This window comes from Mesoplodon mirus (genome assembly GCF_964341445.2).
Source record: "Mesoplodon mirus genome assembly, contig: HAP1_SCAFFOLD_956, whole genome shotgun sequence".
Classification (NCBI taxonomy): Eukaryota; Metazoa; Chordata; class Mammalia; order Artiodactyla; family Ziphiidae; genus Mesoplodon; species Mesoplodon mirus.
Window position 1 is genome coordinate 133,412 of NW_028295090.1, and position 22,427 is coordinate 155,838.

At 44.3% G+C, this 22,427-nt stretch overlaps 1 protein-coding gene and 1 pseudogene across 2 annotated transcripts; one reads left to right on the plus strand and one right to left on the minus strand.

Annotated features, from left to right (window-relative positions):
• The first annotated feature begins 299 nt into the window (after positions 1-299).
• Positions 300-10,388, plus strand: LOC309797769 (eukaryotic translation initiation factor 2D-like; annotated as a pseudogene). Its single transcript has 8 exons — positions 300-462; positions 1,371-1,561; positions 3,054-3,137; positions 3,611-3,701; positions 6,279-6,385; positions 8,210-8,463; positions 8,964-9,081; positions 10,250-10,388. The product of its transcript is annotated as a eukaryotic translation initiation factor 2D-like (transcript).
• On the minus strand, positions 10,306-19,670 carry LOC309797770 (dual specificity tyrosine-phosphorylation-regulated kinase 3-like; the record flags this gene model as incomplete). Its single annotated transcript, XM_082646193.1, has 3 exons — positions 19,466-19,670; positions 17,484-17,595; positions 10,306-11,880 (listed from the first exon to the last, which is right to left on the minus strand). Exons 1-3 carry the CDS (start codon positions 19,540-19,542, stop codon positions 10,306-10,308), a joined length of 1,764 nt encoding a protein of 587 aa, XP_082502319.1. The 5' UTR covers positions 19,543-19,670.
• Between the last annotated feature and the right edge of the window lie 2,757 nt (positions 19,671-22,427).

A 22,427-nucleotide genomic window follows, 5' to 3' on the forward strand; every position in this document is an offset into this window, starting at 1 on the left:
GCAGAGCTCCTACTCAACACACTAGAACGCTGATGGAGTAAAAATGAACGGAATCGCTGTTGGCCCCAGAGATACTACAGACGCGCCCGCTCAAGCCACTCGCCTAGGCGCAGAGCCCGGCAGAAGGGGTGAGGCCAAAGGGTGCACCGCTCCGCGCAGGGATCCGCCCCGCCTTCTCCGGCCCCGCCCCCCATGCTTCAGTTCCCAGCCTTGCCACTAGGGGTGGCCGCGAAGCTGCGCGGCCCCGGTTTCCAGCCGGGCCCTTTTTCCAGCCGGGCCCTTTTCCCAGCCGGCCCAAGCATGGCTGCACCCAGGACTGCGGGTTGGGAAGCTGCCGTGCTCGCGCTTTCCTGACAGTCCCTGGCTGCTGTGGTCTCCTTCTCTTCCCCAGGCCACTCCAGCAGACATGTTTGCCAAGGCCTTTCGGGTCAAGTCCAACACGGCCATCAAGGGGTCGGACAGGTGAGGGAGAGAAGAGCCTGCTCTGCCCACCAGGGCACCCAGACATCTCTCAAGCTCGGCTGGCTCACAGCCTTTTCTGGGCTTGAGGCCGAGGGGTACAGCCGGAGAAGGGACCCCGGGGGGCGGGCAAGGGTGAGTTAGACGTGTTTTGAGAGTGAAGATGGAGAGGAGGCCTGATTTATCTCCCAGGCTGTCTTTTGGATATTTTAGTGAGTTTACGAGAAAGCGTATAATTCAATCAGCGCGTATTGACTGCAGTCTGTTTAAGGTGTCGTGGAGGATGCCAAAATGAAGGAAAACGGGGTCCCTGCCCTACCAAGAGCTTTGAGTCCCTTGGGAGAGATTAGATGGGGCACAGAGAACTACAAGTATACGAGAAGAAGTGTCTAGTGATTACCACTGGCAGGAGAGACAGGTGGAGGGTGAGGTGAGAGGGGATAAGGCACATGTGGTAAGAACTGTATCTGTTCAGTTTTGCAAATGAAGGTGTCACCTTGGGAATTTTGGAGGCAGTGTTCTATAGTTGTCATTCTTGGTGCCCTAGCAGAGCTGTTTAATCATAAGTTGACAGATTTGGCAAGCATAGATGAGAAAGGAGTGGGTCCAGGAGCTATGTGTGGAGTCAGGAAGGCAGGGCTTAGTTTCCAGTGGCAGGCTAACTTGGGTCGCTTACCGGATCTCAGTTTTTTCCTCTCTTTGTAAAATGGAAAGACATGCCCCAGGAACATGTGAAAATAGATGAGACATTGGATGAGAAAGAGAATGGGATGTTTTGGAAGAGTGAGAATAAGGCATCATCAACCAGTCTTTTTCTTGGGCCTCGTGATTTTATAGTAAGTCTTGAGTCCTCAATATTTATTAAAATCCATCCAGGCAGCATACATACCAGGTATGTGTGCTCTCTGCAGGAGAAAGCTTCGGGCCGATGTGACAGCTGTTTTCCCCACTCTTGGAACGGATCAGGTCTCTGAGTTAGTACCTGGAAAGGAAGAACTCAACATTGTGAAGTTGTATGCTCACAGAGGGGATGCAGTGACTGTGTACGTGAGTGGTGGTAACCCCATCCTATTTGAACTGGAGAAAAATCTATATCCGACAGGTATGGCAATGGGATGGAGATGGCCATTACTATGGTCCTTGCCTAACATCTGTTTCTTCCATTAATCTGTCTTCCTTAAAACAAATAAATGCAAAATCTCCCTAAGAATCTTTTTGGATTTAGTGTCCCTAGAATTGGGTCTTTCAAGATCAGAAACTGCTATAGAAGTGAGGGGAAAAAAGGGTTAACACAAAAAGAGGGTGGTTGCCAAGGGAAATTCTGAGGTGAAGAAACACTGGTTTCTAGTGGGTTAAGTAGGGATTGGAGCCGAGGTCATGAAAAGGGTGGAGTTTCAGGGCATGTAAAAAATGCTTCTTAAAACTTTCACTAGTGGAATTTTCTTAAGATACTGAAGAGATACTGTGATGGGAAAGAAGCTGGGTTAGTTAAACTCCATACCCAGCTGTCTTAGTGGTGGACTTTGGTTGCGATGTCTCACAGGGATTCTTTCTTAGGCTCTTGTCTGGCTCTCAGGATACTTTGCTTGCTTTCTTTGTCACAGATCTCAGAGAGGCAGTGTCCTTTTCTCTTTTCCATGGCTGCTGACACCTACTTTGTCATTTGGGGGCTTTTCTTCCTCCCAGCTTGGCTGCAGCAGCGCAGTGCAGTCTCCTACCCCAGGCCACCCCCACCCCCACCCTGCTTTGCTGCTGTACACATACAAGCCCTTTTTGATCTAAGGGTTTTACTGCTAATCCCTGTGGAAACAGAGAGAATAAAAATAATAAACATGGGAAAGTTTCAGAATTTCTTACAGGCTGGTGCCCTGGTTTCGGATTACTTGCTTCTGAGGACATAAAAGGAATCCTCGTTGGGGCTCTGTCCCTACTTTTATCCACTATGGCCATGTTTGGCTGCTGCCGTCCAGGTGGAACAATAGGTGCCTCCAAGTCTCAAGTGACACCCAGTTTCTTAAGTCTCCGCCTTCTTCAAGACTGCAGCCTCTTTGAGAAGGGAGTCAGCCTGATGTAAACTATATGGAATGTGTTTCCCACAGGAAAAGGGGCACTCAGTTCCCAGGGAGGGGAAAAGGGATACTGGACAGGCAAAAGCAGATGTTCACTTCATCACTAGTTTTAGCCTTACACATAAATATCCAACTTTGGCAGCTAAACAGACTCTTAGAGCTGTAGCTCACTTCATGTGTCTTCTGACCAGTAAAAGTGATAACTTCTCAAGATCGTAGATTGAGAGAAACTACTGCAAAGAGCTCAGTATAAATATGTAAAGAATGCAGGTCTCTAAGGCTAAAGGAAGCAAGGATTCTCAAGTAAATAGCATATAACATATAAACCGCTTCACAAACTTGGGGTAACCTAATAAAAAAAAAAGAATGCAGCTTCTTTGGGCATCCCCTTACAACCTTCTCTCTAGCTTTGACTTGAGTTTCTTTTCTACATGTTGATTAATGTGGCCTCAGTGTTTGGCTTTGCCATTCCCCAGGGGGTTGGCTTTTGGGCAGTAAGTGTTTTCTGGCTCTCTTCTTGGACAGTGTACACCCTGTGGTCTTATCCTGATCTTCTAGCAACATTTACAACATGGCCCCTGGTGCTTGAAAAACTGGTGGGGGGAGCAGGTAAGAGTATTTTCCTATATTCTGGATAGTGGCTGAAACCTACTTAGTAAAGGCCAACTACTTTAATAAATGTACCCATTTTGTGCATTCATATGATTGAAAAGTAGAATTCTTCCCTCATGTCTGTTGCATCTCTTACTTGGCTGCTTCCATAAGCTCTCTGACCCTGCTGTAAGGCTTAAATAAGATAAGTGACATGAAAGTGCTCTGTGAACTGCCATATGCTATACTTTAGATTAATAAACTGAATTTAGGAAACCAGAATAAGATAGATCATGGAAGTGGACCCTCAGCTTGGTGCTTCAGTTTGACCACTAGTCTCCCAGAAGGAAAAGGTCTGACCCTCAGTTTGCCACTTTTTATTTTCACTATGAATAATGTAGTTGATGCTTAACAAATGTATGTTTGTTGAGCAAGTGAGTAAATGACGCAGTAAACTGTGGAGTTAGTTGCGATGCTTTTGTTTCCTGCAGATTTGATGCTGCCAGGGCTAGTGGTGCCCCCTGCTGGTCTGCCTCGGGTACAGAAGGGTGACCTCTGTGCCATTGCCTTGGTGGGGAACAGGTACTGTGCCAGTCAGCTGTGCCTGTGGGGAAAAAACTTAGGGAAAACTTGGGAGGGGTGGGAATGACAACTTCACAGCATATGGATAAAGGATTAAAAGAAAAAACATATTCTTCCTGAGCAATCAGAGAGTGGGGAATGGCAGTGAGCCTGTGGGGTGTCCATACATCTGGGCCAAGGGTATTTGCTCCTGCTGCTGCTTCTTCCTTTTTAAAATTTATTTGTTTTTTTTCTCCTTTAAAACTTTTTTTCTTAGATTTACAGAAGAGTTGCAAGTATAGTACAGAGTCCTGAAATACTCCTTACCCAGCTTCCTGTAATGATAACATCTTGTATAACCACAGTACAGTTATCAACACTAAGGAATTAACATTGGTTCAGTCCTTTTGACACTATTACAGACTTTATGCATATTTCCCCAGTTTTCCCACGATGTCTTTTTTCTCTTTTTTTGTGTTCAAGAATCCAGTCCAGGGTACCACATTGCATTTAGTTGTCATGTCTTCTTAGTCTCCTCTCTGTGACATTTTCTTGGTCTTTCCTGCCTTGCATGACTTCAACATTATTTTTGTCGAACATCCACATCATCATCCTCATCTTTTAATTATTTTTAATAGACTTATTGAGATATAGTTTTCATACTATAAAATTCACCTGTTTCAAATGTACGATTCAGTGATTTTTTTTAGTATATTTACAGGGTTGTTCAGCCATCACCACAGTGTCTCTTTTTTAAAATAAATTAGGAAGTAATGGTATGAACAGTTCTGAAAAATCAAAACCCTCTCACCCCATAATCCTTTTCTCCTAGAAGTAACCATTATCATTCTGATGCACGTCCTTGTCAGCCTTCTTCAATGCATATATACACGTGCATATAAAATGTATGGTTTGGGGTGTGTATGTTTAAAAATACAAATGAACAAACTTTATCCCTATTACTTTTTCACTTCAGGTAGTGGGGACATGTTCCATGTCAGCAAGCACAGATAAGCTGAATCTTTTTACCCACTGTGGGGTGATGGGAAAAGTCCTCTTCTAGTGGACATTGTGGTTGCCTCTACTTCGTCTCTATCACAAACAAGATCTTCCTGAGGCCTCTAGGGACACTAGTGCCAATATTTTTCTAAAGTAGATACTAGGGAGCAGAACTGTTTGGCTGAAGATCGTGCATATTTTCTGTTGCCCTATAAAAATGCTGTGTCAGTTTTCCCTCCTACCTACAGGGTATATGGAGCCTGTTTCCTTACATGCTCACCGACACTGCATATGATGGGTCATTTTCATTTGTATCATCCTGAATGAAAAACGACATCTTATTATTTTACTCATTGCTTCTTTGAGAGGGAAACATGGTAGGCATGGGAGGGGTCAGTGTTTAAAGATCTTATTTTTGTTGCTCATATTCTCCCATTTTCCTTGAACCTTTGGGAACCAAGCACCTAGAAATGTTTCCTTCCTTGTTTACCTGTAGCAAAACTTGAAGTTGAAAAGAATGGTGAAATTATTGTTTTTTCCCCCCAGTATTCTATCCAAGATCGGAGAAAACTACATAAGTGTGTATTTGGCCTCTGAGTTTGGCATTTAGAATGTATGTGGGAATGAATCCTAGGTGGTTTATGGAAGGGGGTGAGGGTACAAGGGAGTTTACGAAAACTACAAGACAGGTTCGAGACCGAAGTTCTTGAGCCATTGACGATTCCAAGGGTGGAAGACAAAGACCCGTCTTTTAGGAACTGGGAAAGAAGCCAAATTCAAAGATTCTGTGGCAGGAACTGACCCATGGGCACAGGAAGTGGAGCCACCGGATTAGCAAACGTTTTTTTTGAAGTTCAGGTGTTGGGAAATCTGCCCTTGAATCGTCTCCCTTGGGTCCAGGCAACGTTGCCAGGCTTGTATATTCCCCTCCTGTTAGCCAGCTGGACACCGATCCTTACAGGCAATGTGTGAGCATTGCTGAGTAACAGTGGGCTGACAGAGATTTCCCATTTGGGCTTTGGAAGTTTTTTGTAGTTATTGTAAATGTGGTTGTTTCTGATATTTTGGACACATCCAGTTCTTAGATAGATGTTATACAGAGCAAGGCCTGTTATAAAGAACCCACTCAGAAGGAACCTTTCGTTGGTACCACTGTATCTCTCTTCTCTCTTCCCTCTGGCATCCCTCAGCCTAATTTAAGGCATATGAATGGCCTCCCTTCTGAATTTCCATATAGGATGGCTATGCCTTTTTTAAGATAGGGGAGATAATTTATTTTTTGAAATTGAAGAAAGGGAACTTTAAATATCCTTCTGAGTCCTGCCTGGGTTTGGTTCATAATAAGAATATAAGAATGATAACATCAGTAGAGGAGTTACTTACACAGAAGGGAATATTTGGTCAAGGAATTTTTGAAAGTCATATGTGTAGGTAATTTGAATAAGATTGAGACTGCACCGAGTTTTAGCTCTGTGATACAAGTGGATGCTTCAGATTTGCAACCGTGGTGCTTTGAACACATGTGTAGAAACCTGGTCCTGACATGTGCCCTCCTGGAAGACTTTCCCTGACCCTCGTCTCTGACCTCCTCCTTCTCAGAGCCCCCGTTGCCATCGGAGTTGCTGCCATGTCACAGCCGAGATGCTGACCTCAGGTGTGAAGGGAAGGGGCTTCTCTGTGCTCCACACCTACCAGGACCACTTGTGGTGGGTTCCATGCTTTTTCTGTTTTATAGGGAGCTGGGTGGGCGGAGGGAGCACAGGGCCTGGATTGAGAAGCGAGAGTTTTGATCCCTGCTGTGTCCTTAGTCAAGTTGCTGACCCTAGACATTAATTTCCTTGCAAAATGTGGAGAAAAGATTTTTTTTTGGCCTGTTTAGAAAAGAAATTACCGAGAACTTTATTTTCTAGGTGAATTATAGAATCCTAGGGCTGGAAGAAGGCCTTAGGGATTGTCTTCTCTGCCTCTCAGTACAGTGATATTCTTTATTTTTATGGCACTGGTCGATCTAGCCTTTTCTGCCGTGTACATTTAGGCATTTTCTGACCCCATGATGAGTGCTCGGGAATTCTCACATCTGAATCCAAATCAAAGTAGAGTAGGTCCTCAGGCACCAGGGTGACAACCTGATGACTTTCCTGTTGTTCAAGTTCCACATTTAGGATCTCCTCCTCATTACAGAACTTGCACTTTCTCACTGTGACGGTTGCTCTCTGGAGCTGTATGTGAGTTTATTTTCTGGTTATTTTCTTGTCATTTAACCAAAATAGTAAGTAGTGCTTTTCTCGAAAGCAGTATACCTGGTCTTCTGGCCAAGTGTTGTGTGGCCTGTTGGTATAGATTTACCCTTACGTTTTGAGTCAGTCTTGGAGTTACTTATTTTACAAGTATTGGCCAAGCCCTGGTTTGCTGGAGGTACAGCCTCATCAGTGTGGGTTTCAGCAGGCATCTGAGGGCTGCTTACTCACGTACTCCCAGCACCTTGTTTTCTGACTGTTAGTCTGGGCAGTTAAGGTCTTGTTGTCTAAATTGTTTTATCAGTGGCTGCCTCAGTCTCCCCTCCTCCCGCCCTTTGAAAACACTTACGGTATTTACCTGATCAGAATAGCCTAAACATACGCTCTGGCCTCACTAGTAGCCATACTTAATAAGCCTTGCTGCGGCTGTTAGTAAAACTTTGTTTGACTTGCATAATCTTAGTTAACAACATAATGCTTTTTGTTTTTACCGCTCTGCTATGTGGCGTCCCTTTTTTTCCTGTCTTCATAAGGCTTAGTGGCATAAAGCCATTGTAATCTCTACTCTGCAGGTTAGATTGCATTCTTTTTTTTCAGTTGAGGTATAGTTGATGTACAGTGTTGTGTTAGTTTCAGGTGTACAGCCAAGTGATTCTAGTGACCATTAGTATATCTAGTGATTCTAGATGTAGATATATACATATATGTTTTTTCTCGGATTCTTTTCCATTAAAGGTTATTACAAGGTATTGAATATAGTTCCCTGTGCTATACAGTTGGTCCTTGTCATTTATCTATTTTAGATTGCATTCTGATTTAACACAGAAGCAGTCTTGAGCAGTCTTGAGCAGTCCAGGTGTTTGTAATTTGTTCCATACGCTCAACCTTGGGTTTGTATTTCACCAACCTGGTACTACAGATGCGTTTGCAATCTTCATTTGGTTATTTAATTCAAAATGGCTTTATATTTAATTTCTATGAAGGGAATACTTTGGAAGGGGAGCTCCACTTTAACTATGTTGTCTTTAATTTTTCTCTGTCCCTGAATTTCTGTTTGGGTTAAGGAGGAGGCAAGAATTACTCTCCCCATTTCAAAGATGAGGAAACTGAGGCATGGGACTTCTCTGGGCCCAGAATTGGAAACAGAGTTGAGAGGCACACCCAGGTTCTCTGGCCTCTCCTGGACACCCCTGCCTGTGGGTCTTACTCTCTCTGGACCCCTGCTGACCCCCTGACCGGGGCTGGAGAGTGTTGTGGCTGCTGCTCAGTGTTTCTGACATGAGGCTTTTGCAGGCGATCTGGAGACAAGTCCTCTCCACCATCCATTGCTCCACTGGCCCTGGATCCCCCAGATCTCAGTGAAGAGAAGGGGTCTGTCCAGGCAGACACCACCTTGCAGGGAGACATGAGGCGCCTGACCCTGGCGGGAGAGGAGGAGGAGGGGGAGGTTGAGCAGAGGTGTGGGGAGAAGTCCCCGTCGGAAGCTACAGAAGACCCCAGTGTCGGGGGCCTGAGCCCAGAGCCCACGGACAGCAAGACCCTTCAAGGTACAGCTCTGGCAGGAGCAGGGCGCTCGCCTCTCAGTGTAGGGACTGAAGCGCTCGGCTCTGCTTCCCACCAGAGCGGCGCCAGGGCTCCGGGAGGGGCGGGGAAAGGCCTTAGTTTTGGTGAGGGTGGTGCCACAGCCCTTTGCCATCTTACCTGGGAGTCTTCCGAATATGTCGCGTTTCCCTGGATACCCGTTGGCTCTGCTATTTGGACTGATCCCAGCTACACGGCCCTCTTAGTTTTCTTCTGGCTCTGACTTCTCTATCAGAGAAGCATCCGCGCCTGGCTGGGTGGGACTTTGTGGCCTGACCCCCTCTGTGGGGTCAGACCTCTGTAAAGGCTCAGTGTTCTAGAGAGTCTGGGAGCTTTGGTGCCTGGGAATGGGCTCCTTCAGAGCTGAGGGGTGAGGTACGGATGTCACCGTGCGGGGACTTATCTTGTGCTGCGCGGGCCTTCTGCGGCCCTCAGGAAGGATGTGGTTCTTGTCTTCTCCTTGCAGAGCAAATGGACGAACTGTTGCAGAGATGCTTCTTGCGTGCTTTGAAGTACTGCGTCAAAAAGGCTGACCTCCCTTTACTCACCAGCACTCTCCTGGGCAGCCACATGTTCTCCTGCTGGTATGGAAGGCATGGTGTGGGCTGGGGGCCGGGCGGTGGGTCTGTCTCCTGCTCTTTGGTGGTAGGATGGGACAAGGCTGATGGGGGAATTGTTTTAGGGACATGATGTGGAAAGAGCGAAGTGGAGGGTTGACCTGGCAAATACTGAGTTTTAAAGACTTCAGTTTTAGCCAGTGAAAGGACGTCGAGGAAATGAAGGTTAAAATTCGCAAGGCGCTTTGAGCACTGCCTCTGCTGTGGTGATTCTGGGCTCTTTTACGGATTGGGCAGCATGTCCGGCCCCGGAAGGGCCCTGGGGCAGCCTGTTTGTTCTGGAGGCTTCAGTCCCCTCACCTTTCTGAAGAGTAGGTGGGCCAGATTAGGTTGTGTCAGCAGGAAGAATCGGTGTGAACCCCCCCACCCGACCCGCACACACAGCCACCAGCAGAGGGAGTGTTACATGTGGGTTGAACCTGGACTTTGAAGACTGAGCCATCTGGGCTCAAAAGCCAGCTCCCCAGGGTGTTGGAGCAAAGGTGTATTTGAGCCCATTACCAGGCTTCTCTGAGCCCTGATTTCTAACACTTGTAAGATTGCTGTCAAGATCGAATAACCTGACATTTAATAAGCACCCAGTAAATATTATCATGTCAGGAGAGTTGCTTATTGATTTTCACCTCAAGTCTGAACTTCTTTCTGAGAATTTTGCTCTGTTTTTTAAACAAGGGGTTTTAATGTAATTCTCTTCCTCTACATGTGAGCTTCTTTAAGGCATTCTATACACATGTGGGGTCTGGAGTGCGCGGCAGATCTAGTTTTCAGTCTCATCTATAACTACGGCCATGTCCCAAATTAAGCCTCTGGAACAGATGCCGAGGGAGACTAGAAGTGAACGTTCAGGATATACTTTCTGGTATATCGTCTACCTTGAGAGAAAAGGATTTAAACCCACAGAATAATACACAGGTTGGTGAACACCTGACAGTAATAACAAAAGATGCACTGACTTATAAAAAGTCTTTTACTATGTATCCCAGGATGGCCAATACAAGCTGGTTAGGTAATTAGCCCTTCAAGAGTTCTTTTACAGTCATATAAAAATGCTTTGCCTTGTTAAAAAAAGATATCTAGTCTACCAAAAACATATCCATTAATGGGCTTGGTGTTGTTTCTTTTTTTCCATTTTCAGGTTTGCAAGATGATTAAAAATACCTACATATCATCTCTGAGCACACCAGCTGTCCATTAGCTAATCAGTTTTGGCAATACAGTGCACAGAGGTATACCACCACTGGTTTCTGACATTAAGTTAGCTTTAAGCTTATTGGCTATTCGTACAATTGGAGGCAGCTTGCAACCCAGGCCCTGGAAAGCATTTGCAGGGTTTACTACCCTTTTGCCTGACACCTTTTCAGTGGTGAGAGGTCTGGGCACAGACTTGCTAATCCAAGGGTGTCTTAGTGCTTGAGCTGGGGTCAGGCGGGCAGAGGGGTCCCAGGTAAGACACCTTTTCAAAAAGTCTATGAAGAAGTAATCATCACACCCCTTCAGTGCTGTCCGCCAGTCTTTGCTGCCTGGGGGACCCCGCTTCTTACCCCTCCGTGAACGACCTCCCACAAACACAACCCTCCCATCTGCCCGACTGGTCACAAAACAGTAGCGAGGTAGGCCCCTGGAGTTAATAAAGTACTTGGCACGTTTGGATTGCTCCAGGAGTTTTGGTGGTGGCATCCCTAGAAGCTCCATCATACAGGCCAGCTGGTCTCCTTCATCCTCTCCAGGGAAGAGAGGATGTCCTGTTAAAAGTTCTGCAAGGATGCAGCCAAAACTCCACATGTCAATGGACGTGCTGTAGCGGCTTCCTAAGATGATCTCTGGAGCTCTGTAGAACCGAGACTGGATATAGGTGTAAAGCTTCCGGTACTCAAAACAGCTGGACCCAAAGTCAATGACCTTAGTCGCACTGTGCCCACAGTGTTTCAGGAGAATGTTTTCTGGCTTCAGGTCACAGTGAATGATCTTGTTTCTGTGGAGAGCATCCAAGGATTGCAAGATGGATTGAGCAAACTTGCGAACCAACTGGATACTAAAACCCTGGAACTTGTTTTTTTTCATGAGCTCATAAAGGTCTACGCTCAGTAACTCAAAGGCCATGCAAACATGGTTCCGGAACGTGAAACTTTCCAGCATATGAATAATGTTCATGCTACCGGTTTTATCCTGCTTTTTAAGATGCTCCAAAATCCGGATCTCCTCGGCTGCTTGGCGATGGAGGTGCTTTTCATTGCGTACCATCTTCAGGGCCACGTACTGTCGAAGTTTGTGATCATAGACCCGGGCTACCTGCCCAAAACTGCCCTTGCCAATAATTTTCAGCACCTCATATCGATAAGCTAGATGGTCTCGAGGCACGTGAATGTAGGCCCCATCTGCATCATCATAACCCCCATTATTGGGACCACCGATAACTCCATGTCTTTTTTTGGCATTTGGACCCACAAAGTAAATTTCTGGATAATTGATGATTTCCAGCTTCTCATAAGCAGTGAGGTGGTGTTTATACTGCTTCAGTGCTTGTTCTGGAGTCAGAGGCAACACTTTGGATGCTTTGGATGAACTGCTGGATTTTACTGTATTCACACGATCTGAACTTTTACCCTGAGAAACTGTAGGAGAGCATTTTTCAGAGTCGTTGATGCCATCTGACTGAAAAGTATCAGATCTTCTGTTGCCAGATTCTTGAAATAGTTGTTCTACCTTCATCTCACCTCCATTCAGGAAGCACTGAGTAGGATCTCTTGTTAAATGCTCAGTGGTGATCTACGGCAAAGAGAAGTGAATCTATGTTAAAGTCACTAAAAACGGTGGAAGAACGAAAGAATCGTCCCCCTGACTGAACAAAACAACAAAACATGCCAGTTGTGTAGTTAAAAGGCCCAAAAGTGAGATAAGAAAAGCAGGAGTCTCTAGAAACTCGTGTTATGTTAATCCTTAGGTTCCCTGACTGCTGTGGCCACCCCAGCCCCACTACATAGGCCTCCCTTTGTTCAAAACAAGACGGTCATCTTACCATACCCGAAACGTGCTAGATTCCTTCTAACTGGTATGTCTTCCTACCGAGAATCTTTTCACCCCATCCACTCAAATCCTACGCTCTTTCAAAGCCCAATGCTAGTCCTCCCTCTTCCACTTAGAACTACTCCAAGCCCATACTAACTATGGCTCCACTCACATCTTAGCTGCAGCTTTTCGAGTCTACCACGTAATCTGGCCCTTGTTATATATATACTGTCCTATATTGTTCACAAACTGTTTCAAGTATCTTCCCAAATCTTAAGGGCATGTACCAGGAGCAAATGAATACATATTAAAGTGTTCTGTAAATGATACAGGGACAGAGGCAGGATGTGATCCCCAGGTCTTCTGAATCTTGGTCCAGAACATTAACATAACCTGGTACCAGCTTCTCCTAGTGCCTGTACTATTCTCCAGTAGGGCTGAATGTTGACCTTGGCCTGGAATCAACCAAGGCCTCATCGTCTACTCCTGGGTCCCCAAATACATGATCGCATCTTCCTATCTCAGTTCATTGAATCACAAAATTTCTAATCCAGAGAGAACTCTTGAGATCACCAAGGCCAATTCTTTATGTATCTGATGAATAGCAGTGAGAATCTAAGGCCCCAGGGTGCTGCTTGTAAAACTCTCCTAAAGACAAAGAGTCTCCTTTCTCTCTCCTTCCCTTGCTCATAGACACATACACTAGTCTCCCTCAGCAAACGCCTACGTGACAAAGGCATACAACTCTTTTTACTTGATTTGGCATCACCTTTTCCTGCAAGGAACAATAACCCGCAGAAGAAAACTCTACTTATTAAATACCTCTGAAATGAAATAAGATTCTTTGAAACTCGATGGAGGGAAAGACAATGAAAAAGCCAAACGCTAAAAAAAATACTAAGAAAAATATAAGAATGTGCTAGAAGGAAAGAAGAAAAAAAGTGCTACATCTGTTGTTTAAAAAAAATAGTCTGGGATACTTCAAAGAACAACTGTTTTTCTTAACAGACCCTGAAGAACTTTACCCCCGATCTGTATGATTGAGAGCCTCTACGATCAGGGGTAGATAATTCCAGAGAAGCTCTGAGCTATCTTTATGATCTCTTAAAATATAACGCAAATTATAAGGTAATGATCCAAAGTGGCCAACCATTTAAAAAAGAGAATTTTAATATAACCTAAGCAAACAACACCTGACCCATCACCTATATAAATAAAAATATAAAAGATGTAAATATAAAAAACAAAAAAGGGATGAAAAAAAAATTAAGTGTTGGCATACTTTAGACAGCCCCTTATTTAGTTATAAAAGCACGACATTAGTTCCTGCCTGCTTCTTTTAGGTCATTTAATCAATTTAAACATTTATATAGTACTACAGTTACAAAAATGAGGCACTGCACCATCTTACATATAAGCAAAGCAGCCAGTACAACGGTAGCCATACTTTGGCATTGAGTTTCTCAATAAAGAGGCAAGATACGGACCAGGAGAGGTCTCTGATACCAAAATAGAGAACTATCACTAGTCAAGAAAATAAAACACAGGCTGGCAGACAGAACCTAAATACCTTGCTAAGATGTAAATATAATGCAACATTTTGTTTATCAGCAATTAAGTCAAATAACCATTCCTGTTTTTAGGGATGGAAAAAAAAGGCCTCATCCATCCATCTAACATTCACATGAGCACTAATTGTTCACAATTATAAAAGTGCCAAAAAACAGGTTACCTCAAGGCACTACAATCTATTAGGAGATAGGTTTGGCTGAACTAGGGAATTATAATTATTTGGTCTTAGGTAGATTTACATAACAAAACCAAATATTTGCATGCATCTAAACCAGTTTTCCTTAAATTTTTACTACCTAACCTAAATGCATCTAAATATTTACTGCTAAAATCCTGGGGACACATTCTGAAGAAATGTGAAGTCAGAAGGCCTAGGTTGGGGTCCTGGCTACACTGCTCAAAAACTGTAGGTCCCAGGGTAGGCTTAACCTTTAGCCCAGTTTCTTAGCCTCAATTTCTTTATCTTTAAAATGTGGATAATAATACCTCCTTGCAGGATGTTGTGTGAATCAAATTATAATTAATAATATATGTGAAAGACCCTCAGAAACTATAAAACATGTTAAAAACACTGGTAACAGTTAGGCAAAATTCTCAATATATTGTTTAAACTCCAATACACCCTCCCTATCCCCTTTCAGCTTCTCTTTTCTCTCTGTGGTGCCTTCCTCTGCAGTTCCAGACTCCCTCCACCAGACATCTGGCATTAACTATGCCTTCTGCTCCGTGAAGGCCTGCACAATCAGCCTTCCCTTAGGATGCATGGAAACACCTCACCCACTTTCTCCCCCACATAAAACCTCCTTTCAACTTGCCATGCAATTTAATGGGTTATCTCTCCAGACATATTTGACCTTTAAAAAGAGCAATGCCTTAACCCAAGGGAATGACTCTCTAGGACCCGCGGTCATCAATGACAAGCTGGTAGGAAAGGTATTTGTGGTCCAGGGTCCACCCCTGGGCATTTCACCTACTCTACCTACATGTAAGGCTGTGCTGGCTCTGGAGGTATTCATTTCTGTTTGTGGTAAAGAGAGGGTCTCAGGTACAGACTGTTAATAAGAACAGAAATTTAACTTCCACAGAACTATTACAATAAGATTAAGGATGTCATTTGGATTTCCTGACTCATGGTTTTTCCTTAAAGTGAGCCTAAATCTCTCTCTCTGCAAATTAAGTCTTATTTTGCCCTCCGGAACTACACAGGAGTGTCCAAATTTCCATGTTAAAGCCCTTCAGATACCTAAAAGGGGCTGTCCTGCCTTCCCCATTTTTTCTCGAGGCTCATCATCCCCATCACATCCTCCACCTCACACAGCCTGGGTCAGGCTGCCTTACTATATCCTATTCACGTTCTCAACACGTATGGGCTGCACGTTATATCTCTCTGCAAGTGTGGCTTCCAGAACAGAACAAGACACTTCAGGTCTAGTCCCCTGAGGACTGTCAAGGTTTGAACCTCCAATGAATCTGAAGAATTCCAGAAAGAAATTTTTCCACACAGGGAGGGGTTCTCACCTTAGCTTTCTTTCCTTTCCTGTAATAACTCAAATACTGCTCTGAATCAATTATGTATCAAGTCTGCTGTGCTATAAATAAAATCTTCCTTCCGTTCTAGGAGAATCTAGAATTTTCACACATGTTAAAGTAGTTACAAAACACTATATATTTCTAGTCTAGGGTTATAATCACAATAACTGACCAATGTCTGCTATCGACTTCAAATATTTTAACTATGTAATTATATCCAGAGAGACAAATAATGCCAGATTAATCCTGTTTTATTTAAGAATGCTTCATGTACATTGTTAATTTGGAGCGCTCTTTTTTTTTTTTTAACACCCCTGTATTGGAGTATAATTGCTTTACAATGGTGTGTTAGTTTCTGCTTTATAACAAAGCGAATCACCCATACATATACATATGTCCCCATATCTCCTCCCTCTTGTGTCTCCCATCCTCCCTATCCCACCCCTCTAGGTGGTCACAAAGCACCGAGCTGATCAATTTGGAGCACTCTTGACATTTCAAATAGAATCTTCAACTGCGTTAATCAAGTCTTAAAGATCTTGTTGAGAAATTCAGAAAAGGAATATCCTTCTCGTCCAGATATAAAACACCACCCCCTCCCTCGTTCTCGACCCTAAATCTCTGCAACACAAAGCTAACCCAATAAAAGCCTATGAGCAGATGATTTATAGTTTACAACAAGAATGTAAGGGCATCTTGGATAAACAAGGAAGCCAAAGCTCTTTGTGAAATGAGCAATAGCGTCTCGCAATGGAGTCATGGCATAATGAACTATAAGTGTTACTAAGAGGTCAAAAGCACTTTTTTCAGCAAAATTTGCAAAGACAGCATTGTTTTAGAATCTAAAATCTTGTGTTTTGCAAGCTGTGTTACTCTGAATACCACACAGTAAAAAAAATTCATTTTGATCCTGAAACATACAATTTAATTGCCCTACTATATGGTGATTAGCACTGGCCAACTGAAGTAAAGTTAAAATGGACTTTAAGTCACATGATGACGGACTGTAAAAGTTTCCCAGAGAGATGTGCTAATTGTCAGCAAGTAACCACGAAATCTGATAGTCAACACACGAGTATATAGGTGGTTCTGGAGCTCTTAGAGGTTTTTACATATTAAAAACAATAAGCTTGTGGAGAAAGGAAACTTACTGCACTTTGGAAAGGAGATTAAAAATAGGGTGACCAGCCTTCCAAATATATGTAGCCCGTATCTTGTAATATTATTAGCCTTGAAAGTAGTGAAGGGGTTGATTTTTAATGGCAAAAGCTGACAAACCGTTGGGAAGGACTATGAAAAATGCAAGCAGTGTTTTACATAGAAATAATTTTAGGTCTTAAACAGAAATATGAAGGAGAACTATTGATAAATTAGTCTACTCAATTATTCAGTTTGTTCGTTGATGATATATGCAGCAAATTTTAAAGTCACAGGATAGATTCTCCCTGTCATGGAACTTGTCCAAAACCCTGCTCTCCCTACCTCTCTATGAGTGCCGAGGGAATGGGAATTAATTTATTCTCTTAAACATAAAACGGTGTCAAAAGCTAAATGTCTGCAAGCTCCAAAATGATTAAATGCATCGAAACCAAAATGTATTGCTCAAGTTTCATTTATGATCTATAAAATGGTTCTCTTAAGCATACTAATAAGCTAGGACTGCATTTCTACCGTGCAGGAAAAATCTGCAGATCTGTAAGTTCAGAGGTATTTTCTGTTTCTTGTTCTTGTTAAAATGAGCCATCATAATATACTGTACATATCATTCTATGAAAAAAAAAAATAACCACTATCTAGGGCTTCCCTGGTGGCGCAGTGGTTGAGAGTCCGCCTGCCGATGCAGGGGACACGGGTTCGTGTCCCGGTCTGGGAAGATCCCACATGCCGCGGAGTGGCTGGGCCCGTCAGCCACGGCCGCTGAGTCCGGAGCCTGTGCTCCGCAACGGGAGAGGCCACAACGGTGAGAGGCCTGCGTACCGCAGAAAAAAAACAAAACAAACACTATCTAGATAAAAGTAGCATGTCGTTTTTTTCCCTATTTACCCCAGTGATTGAAAGGAATAGGTGGGCTCCAAATCAAAATCATTCTGAAAAGCTGAACTTGGACCACAGAAACTGTTATTTCAAAGTCAAGAGAAACCAAAAGTGAATAAAAAAGAGCCTGGGTTACCAGTGACATGTAACTGTACCTTGACCATTTAAAGTAGCACTTCCTCCTTTCCAGGCCCATTAGAGCTCAAAGAATTACTTCATTTACTTACATTTAGTCTTCTGGGTAGAGGTGGTTCAGAAGGATTGCAGAGTGCATTTGAACAGGGTGAGCCTTTGGTTTCATCTATTATCACGACACTATCATAGACAAAATCATCCAATCTAGTTGAAAGGATTACAGATAAAATCTGTCAGTAACTGAAGTATATAAATTTGTATTTCCAAAACACCCTTTAACTGCTTCATATCTGCTACAAAGAATAATTAATACAAACAAATGTCCACACTGCATTTTGGCACTGAATACACACCACAGGGGTATTTGGCAGAGGAAGGGAGGAAACCCAACTTTTCCTCCTTTTTTTATTTTTAAAGAAAGGACAGCATTTCTAGGTTTATAGTTTGAAATTGTTAAAATACGTCTTACTTTCTGAATGTTGTTAACAATAGGGACCATCAAAAGAATCTCATTTAACTTACTACTTGAAAACGAAGGCTAGTTGAAATCTGAAGCCTAAAAGCTAACCAGAACAAACAAACAGACAGAGAACTGTACTTTCAAGTCGGAGACTTGGATTCTAATCTCAGCTCTACCACTGGCTACTCTACCTTCCTCTCTGAGCCGTTGGCCACATGTTGTAAAGGGAAGAATAGTTCCAGTCTACGCACTTCTGGGTCTCACAAGCAAGAAATAAAAGGCCTTCTTAGGGCTTTCTCTATATTTATTTATTTATTTTCCTACTTAACATCTATCTAACTTGTAGAAAACTACAGTGAATTCTACAGCAAATACTATAGGGATTCTCTACATTACAAAACGTACTGGATTTCACATCTTTACCCACTTAATTTTCGGGTGGATGGTGGAAGCTAAATGCCAAATGATAATTTCTCTGCTCTTTAACACTGTGCCTCCCTCCACCGCTGTAAGGGAACACAAAAGACGGAGAGGATTTATTTAATCCACAGGATGGCTCTGAATAATGTATTTCATCTGCCACCAAGAACATGGATTTCCCAGTAACACACATCAGCATTTCATTGTATCATTTTTACATGATATACTATGAATACAATGATAATGAGCCAGCTGCAAGGGAAGAATTTTTTTTAATCTTTAAAACTATGCTGGAATATTTTAGTGGCTTATAAAAACTGTTTTGTAAAATTCCAGAGTTTTCTTAATCGATGTGTTATAGGAGTACAAAGAGAAAAAAAAAACCCGAAAAACAAAAACCAAACAGAAAACCCACTACAAATTATTTTTGGAATGTTCTCTTTTTAAAAAACATGCTTACATTCTGATAAAATTATACCTTTACGGGAACTGCTTCATTGACAAGAACCAAAAATTCTGGATGTGACTGATTCTTTGCCAACAGCACGAATAAAACAAACAAAATGGGACAGACGTCCACATTTACAAAGAAGAAGACAGACTGAAGACCTACAAGATTTCCTATAAATAGCCAAAGGAAATTACCCAAAGGTAGTCTCCATGCAAATGAAGTGGGCAGGTGGTCCCTACTCTCCATTAAGGTGTAAAATCCTATGAAAGGTGGAGAATCTCTCAAAACACGATCCACAAAAAGTCCTACTCGGCAGAGCCCCTCACCTACACCCCTCACGGCAAAGCCCTTGGTTATCTGCTCTGAGCAACAGGGCTTATTGGAAAAGGTATTGCTCCCTGTGTCCCCCAGTTTGCTAAAAAGCCCCACCAAAAACATCCCAGCTTCTCAGAGTTCCTACCATATACCCCCGATGTAGGACTTCAGAAATAATCCCCAGGGTGGGAATTCTTCTTTGCCTAACTCCTTTCTAGCCCACTCCCGCGCTGGGCTGGGGGCAGGGGAGCTGATGGAGAGGAAGAGGGTGGGCCAGTCCCGGAGAGGGAGTCAGACCCCTTCCCTCGTCCTTACTGCTTGGGGGCTCGCTCAACCTCCAGCCCAGTCCATCCACGCCCCCCGACCTCGCCTGCCAGCTGCAGCGGCTCCTTCGGGAGCCCCAGCGCGTTATCCCCCGGCGCCGTTACCTCCGCGGCTGGGGCGGCAGTCCGTCTCCTGGCGGCCCCGCATCTTTCCGCCCGGGCCCGCGAGCTGTGCCTCCCATCCGTTAGCTCCGGACCCCCCGGAGGGAGGGGCGGCGTTTGGACGGTCAGGCGAGCAGCGTCCACCTGAGCTGGGGCGGCTGCCTCCCGGGCCGCGACGTTTCCTCGGTACCTCTCTTCCACACAGTGCAGCTCCCAGCGCGTCCGCTCGGGACTGGCTGGGGTCGACAACTGCCAGAGGAGCAGCAGGGGCGGGAAGGGGAGCGGTGTGGTCGCCTAGCAACCGCGACACGCCCCTTGAAACGCCTCGGCGCAACAATGTGGCCACGCACAGGGGCGGGGCCGAGGCCACTCCCCACTGAGCGGCGCGTGTCTCGGAAGCTCTCGCTGGCCCTGGAAGGTGGGAGGCGGGAGGCTGGGAACCCGCCGCCTGACGTTCTCTGGTCGCTGGCCGAGGCCTGAGGGCCGCGGCTGGGGAGGTAGAAGGGCCCTGACGGGGTGTTTGTGAAATAGCAGCCCCCGATTTCTGCCTCAGAAGTGGCAGCCGGCACCTCACGGTCAGCTAGCTATCTCTTAGCAAGTTGCAGCCTAGAGTTCTAGAACCTCCCTTGAATATGAATAAAATGAGAACGAAAGACATGGGTAATTTCTCAGACTTCTCCACTGAGGGGCGTCCCTCCGGAGGGTAATGAGTTAACAGAGGAAACCAATAATAATAAACCCACTTTGTGACACCACCGGCGCCACGAATCTTTTCATTTAACCTCGGTAACCATACTAGATGACATCCCTCTTTTATATAGATTTAACTAGGATCCGGAATTTAAGCTGAGGTATGTCTGACTCCCCTGCAATGGGATGCCACGGATGGTAGGGCTCAGAGCCATTTTAAGGATGAGGAAAGTGAGGCCAGAGGAGATGTGTGGTTGGCAAAGCCTGAACTAAACGTCTCCAAATTCCCAGCCTTCGTCCTGCTGCACCAGACCCCCTGGAAAGAAGGCTCTTCCTGTCTTCTTCCTTGGAATGGGTGGGGGTTTTCCCTTTGCTTTTCTGAAAAGTTAAGATGCCTCGGCAACACCAAGGGTAAGCGGATTTGGATAGTTGGAACGAAAGTGAAAGGGAAGGAGGTTAAAACAGAAGCACACAAGTGTTGTTTTCTTGAGCGTAACAGCCAGTCGGATTATCTAAACCTACAAAACACGAGGCAGGCTGTCTGACCCTTGAGGAGAGAACTAAACGTTATGGAAATGCCGAACACGGGCGCCACCTGGTGGGGTGGGGCTTGGGGACTCATTGCCCCAAGCCTGCAGAGCATAGTCCAGAAACCTGAACATTTGCATCCAAGGCTCATTTCCGTGAGACTAAAAGTCAGAGTCCCTGTTCTCATGTCTTTAGTAAAAATGCCCTTAAAATCCAAAGGCTCTTCACTTTATAAATTACTAATGTGTCCGTTTGGGGAACTTTACAATCAATGTTTTCTTTAGCCTATGATAAAAATATAAATTCAAAGATTTTCTTCCATGATGATTTAAAATTTTTTTCTAATCTTATGAATAAGCTTTTTTTCCTAACCTCGCCCAGCCCCTCCCCCACCCTTCCCCAACCAGAACAATCCTGCTTTCATGTGGGTTTGTATTTAGACTCCTATGGAAGATTTTGTTTGAAGGAAGAGTTCCACGGCAGCGAAAGGTTTGGACTAGATTGTTGCTGAGGTCCTTTCCAGCTCTAAGGTTGCAAAATTGTATTAAATAATCATTGTTCTTAGTACTTATGTGGACCCCTCAGACCACTTTACTGCACTAAACGTTTCGATAGGACTTGCCCCCCCGCCAAGTTTTCTTACCTCCTTCTGAATCACTGCTCTCTCCAAGTCTGCTTTAAGACATAGCTATGTAAGCCACCTTGAGGCATTCTGCTCCCCTTCCTGCCCCTGAGATAGGAAGCACAGAGGCCTCCTTTGTCTTTAGGCTATTGATCCCAAGGTCACGGGAGGGAGGATTACACGAGGATGCTGGCACTTCATGAGTCTCCGACCTTAGTGACCCAAGTAATTTCTTCAGAGCCCCTGTTTCATAACAGTGTGGCTGGATTAAAGCCCAATGAGGGCTCTAGCAGGAGCCCCCACACCCCAGCTGAACTGCTGCCCTGTGCGCTCCAGCTCCTGAGCAGCTTCTACATCATTTACGCCCTTTCTTCCCTTCCCGTTACCAAGAAACTGGGTTTGCCTCTTGGTGGGTGTTGAGCCAAAAGATGCAATGAAATCAAAGAGTGAGAGAAGGAAGGATTTATTACTTGCAGCAAGTAAGGAGAACCCTGAGGATCTTTCCCAAAACAGTGTCTCCCAGAACTGTCAAACTGGAGAAGTTTTAAGCATATGCATGATTGACAGAGCTCAAGCTTCAGTTGATTGAAATCATGAAGTTCATAAAACGTCAACATCGTAAATAGGGCTGCTATGAACATTTTGAACTGTATGCTGACACATATATATGGAATTTAAGAAAAAAAAATGTCATGAAGAACATAGGGGTAACACAGGAATAAAGACACAGACCTACTAGAGAATGGACTTGAGGATATGGGGAGGGGGAAGGGTAAGCTGTGACAAAGTGAAAGAGCGGCATGGACCTATATACACTACCAAACGTAAGGTAGATAGCTAGTGGGAAGCAGCCTCGTAGCACAGGGAGATCAGCTCAGTGCTTTGTGACCCCCTGGAGGGGTGGGATAGGGAGGGTGGGAGGGAGACGCAAAAGGGAGGGGATATGGGAACATATGTATATGTATAACTGATTAAATTTGTTATAAAAAAAAAAGTGAACATCATTATTCCTTAGGTTCCAGTTGATCTGGTAGCTGAGCACTTCAGGCTAATCTTTGCCATTGAAAGAGAACTGGGACTCTTTAGAACTTCTCTTGCCTAATAACAGGTAATGTTTCTGCATTC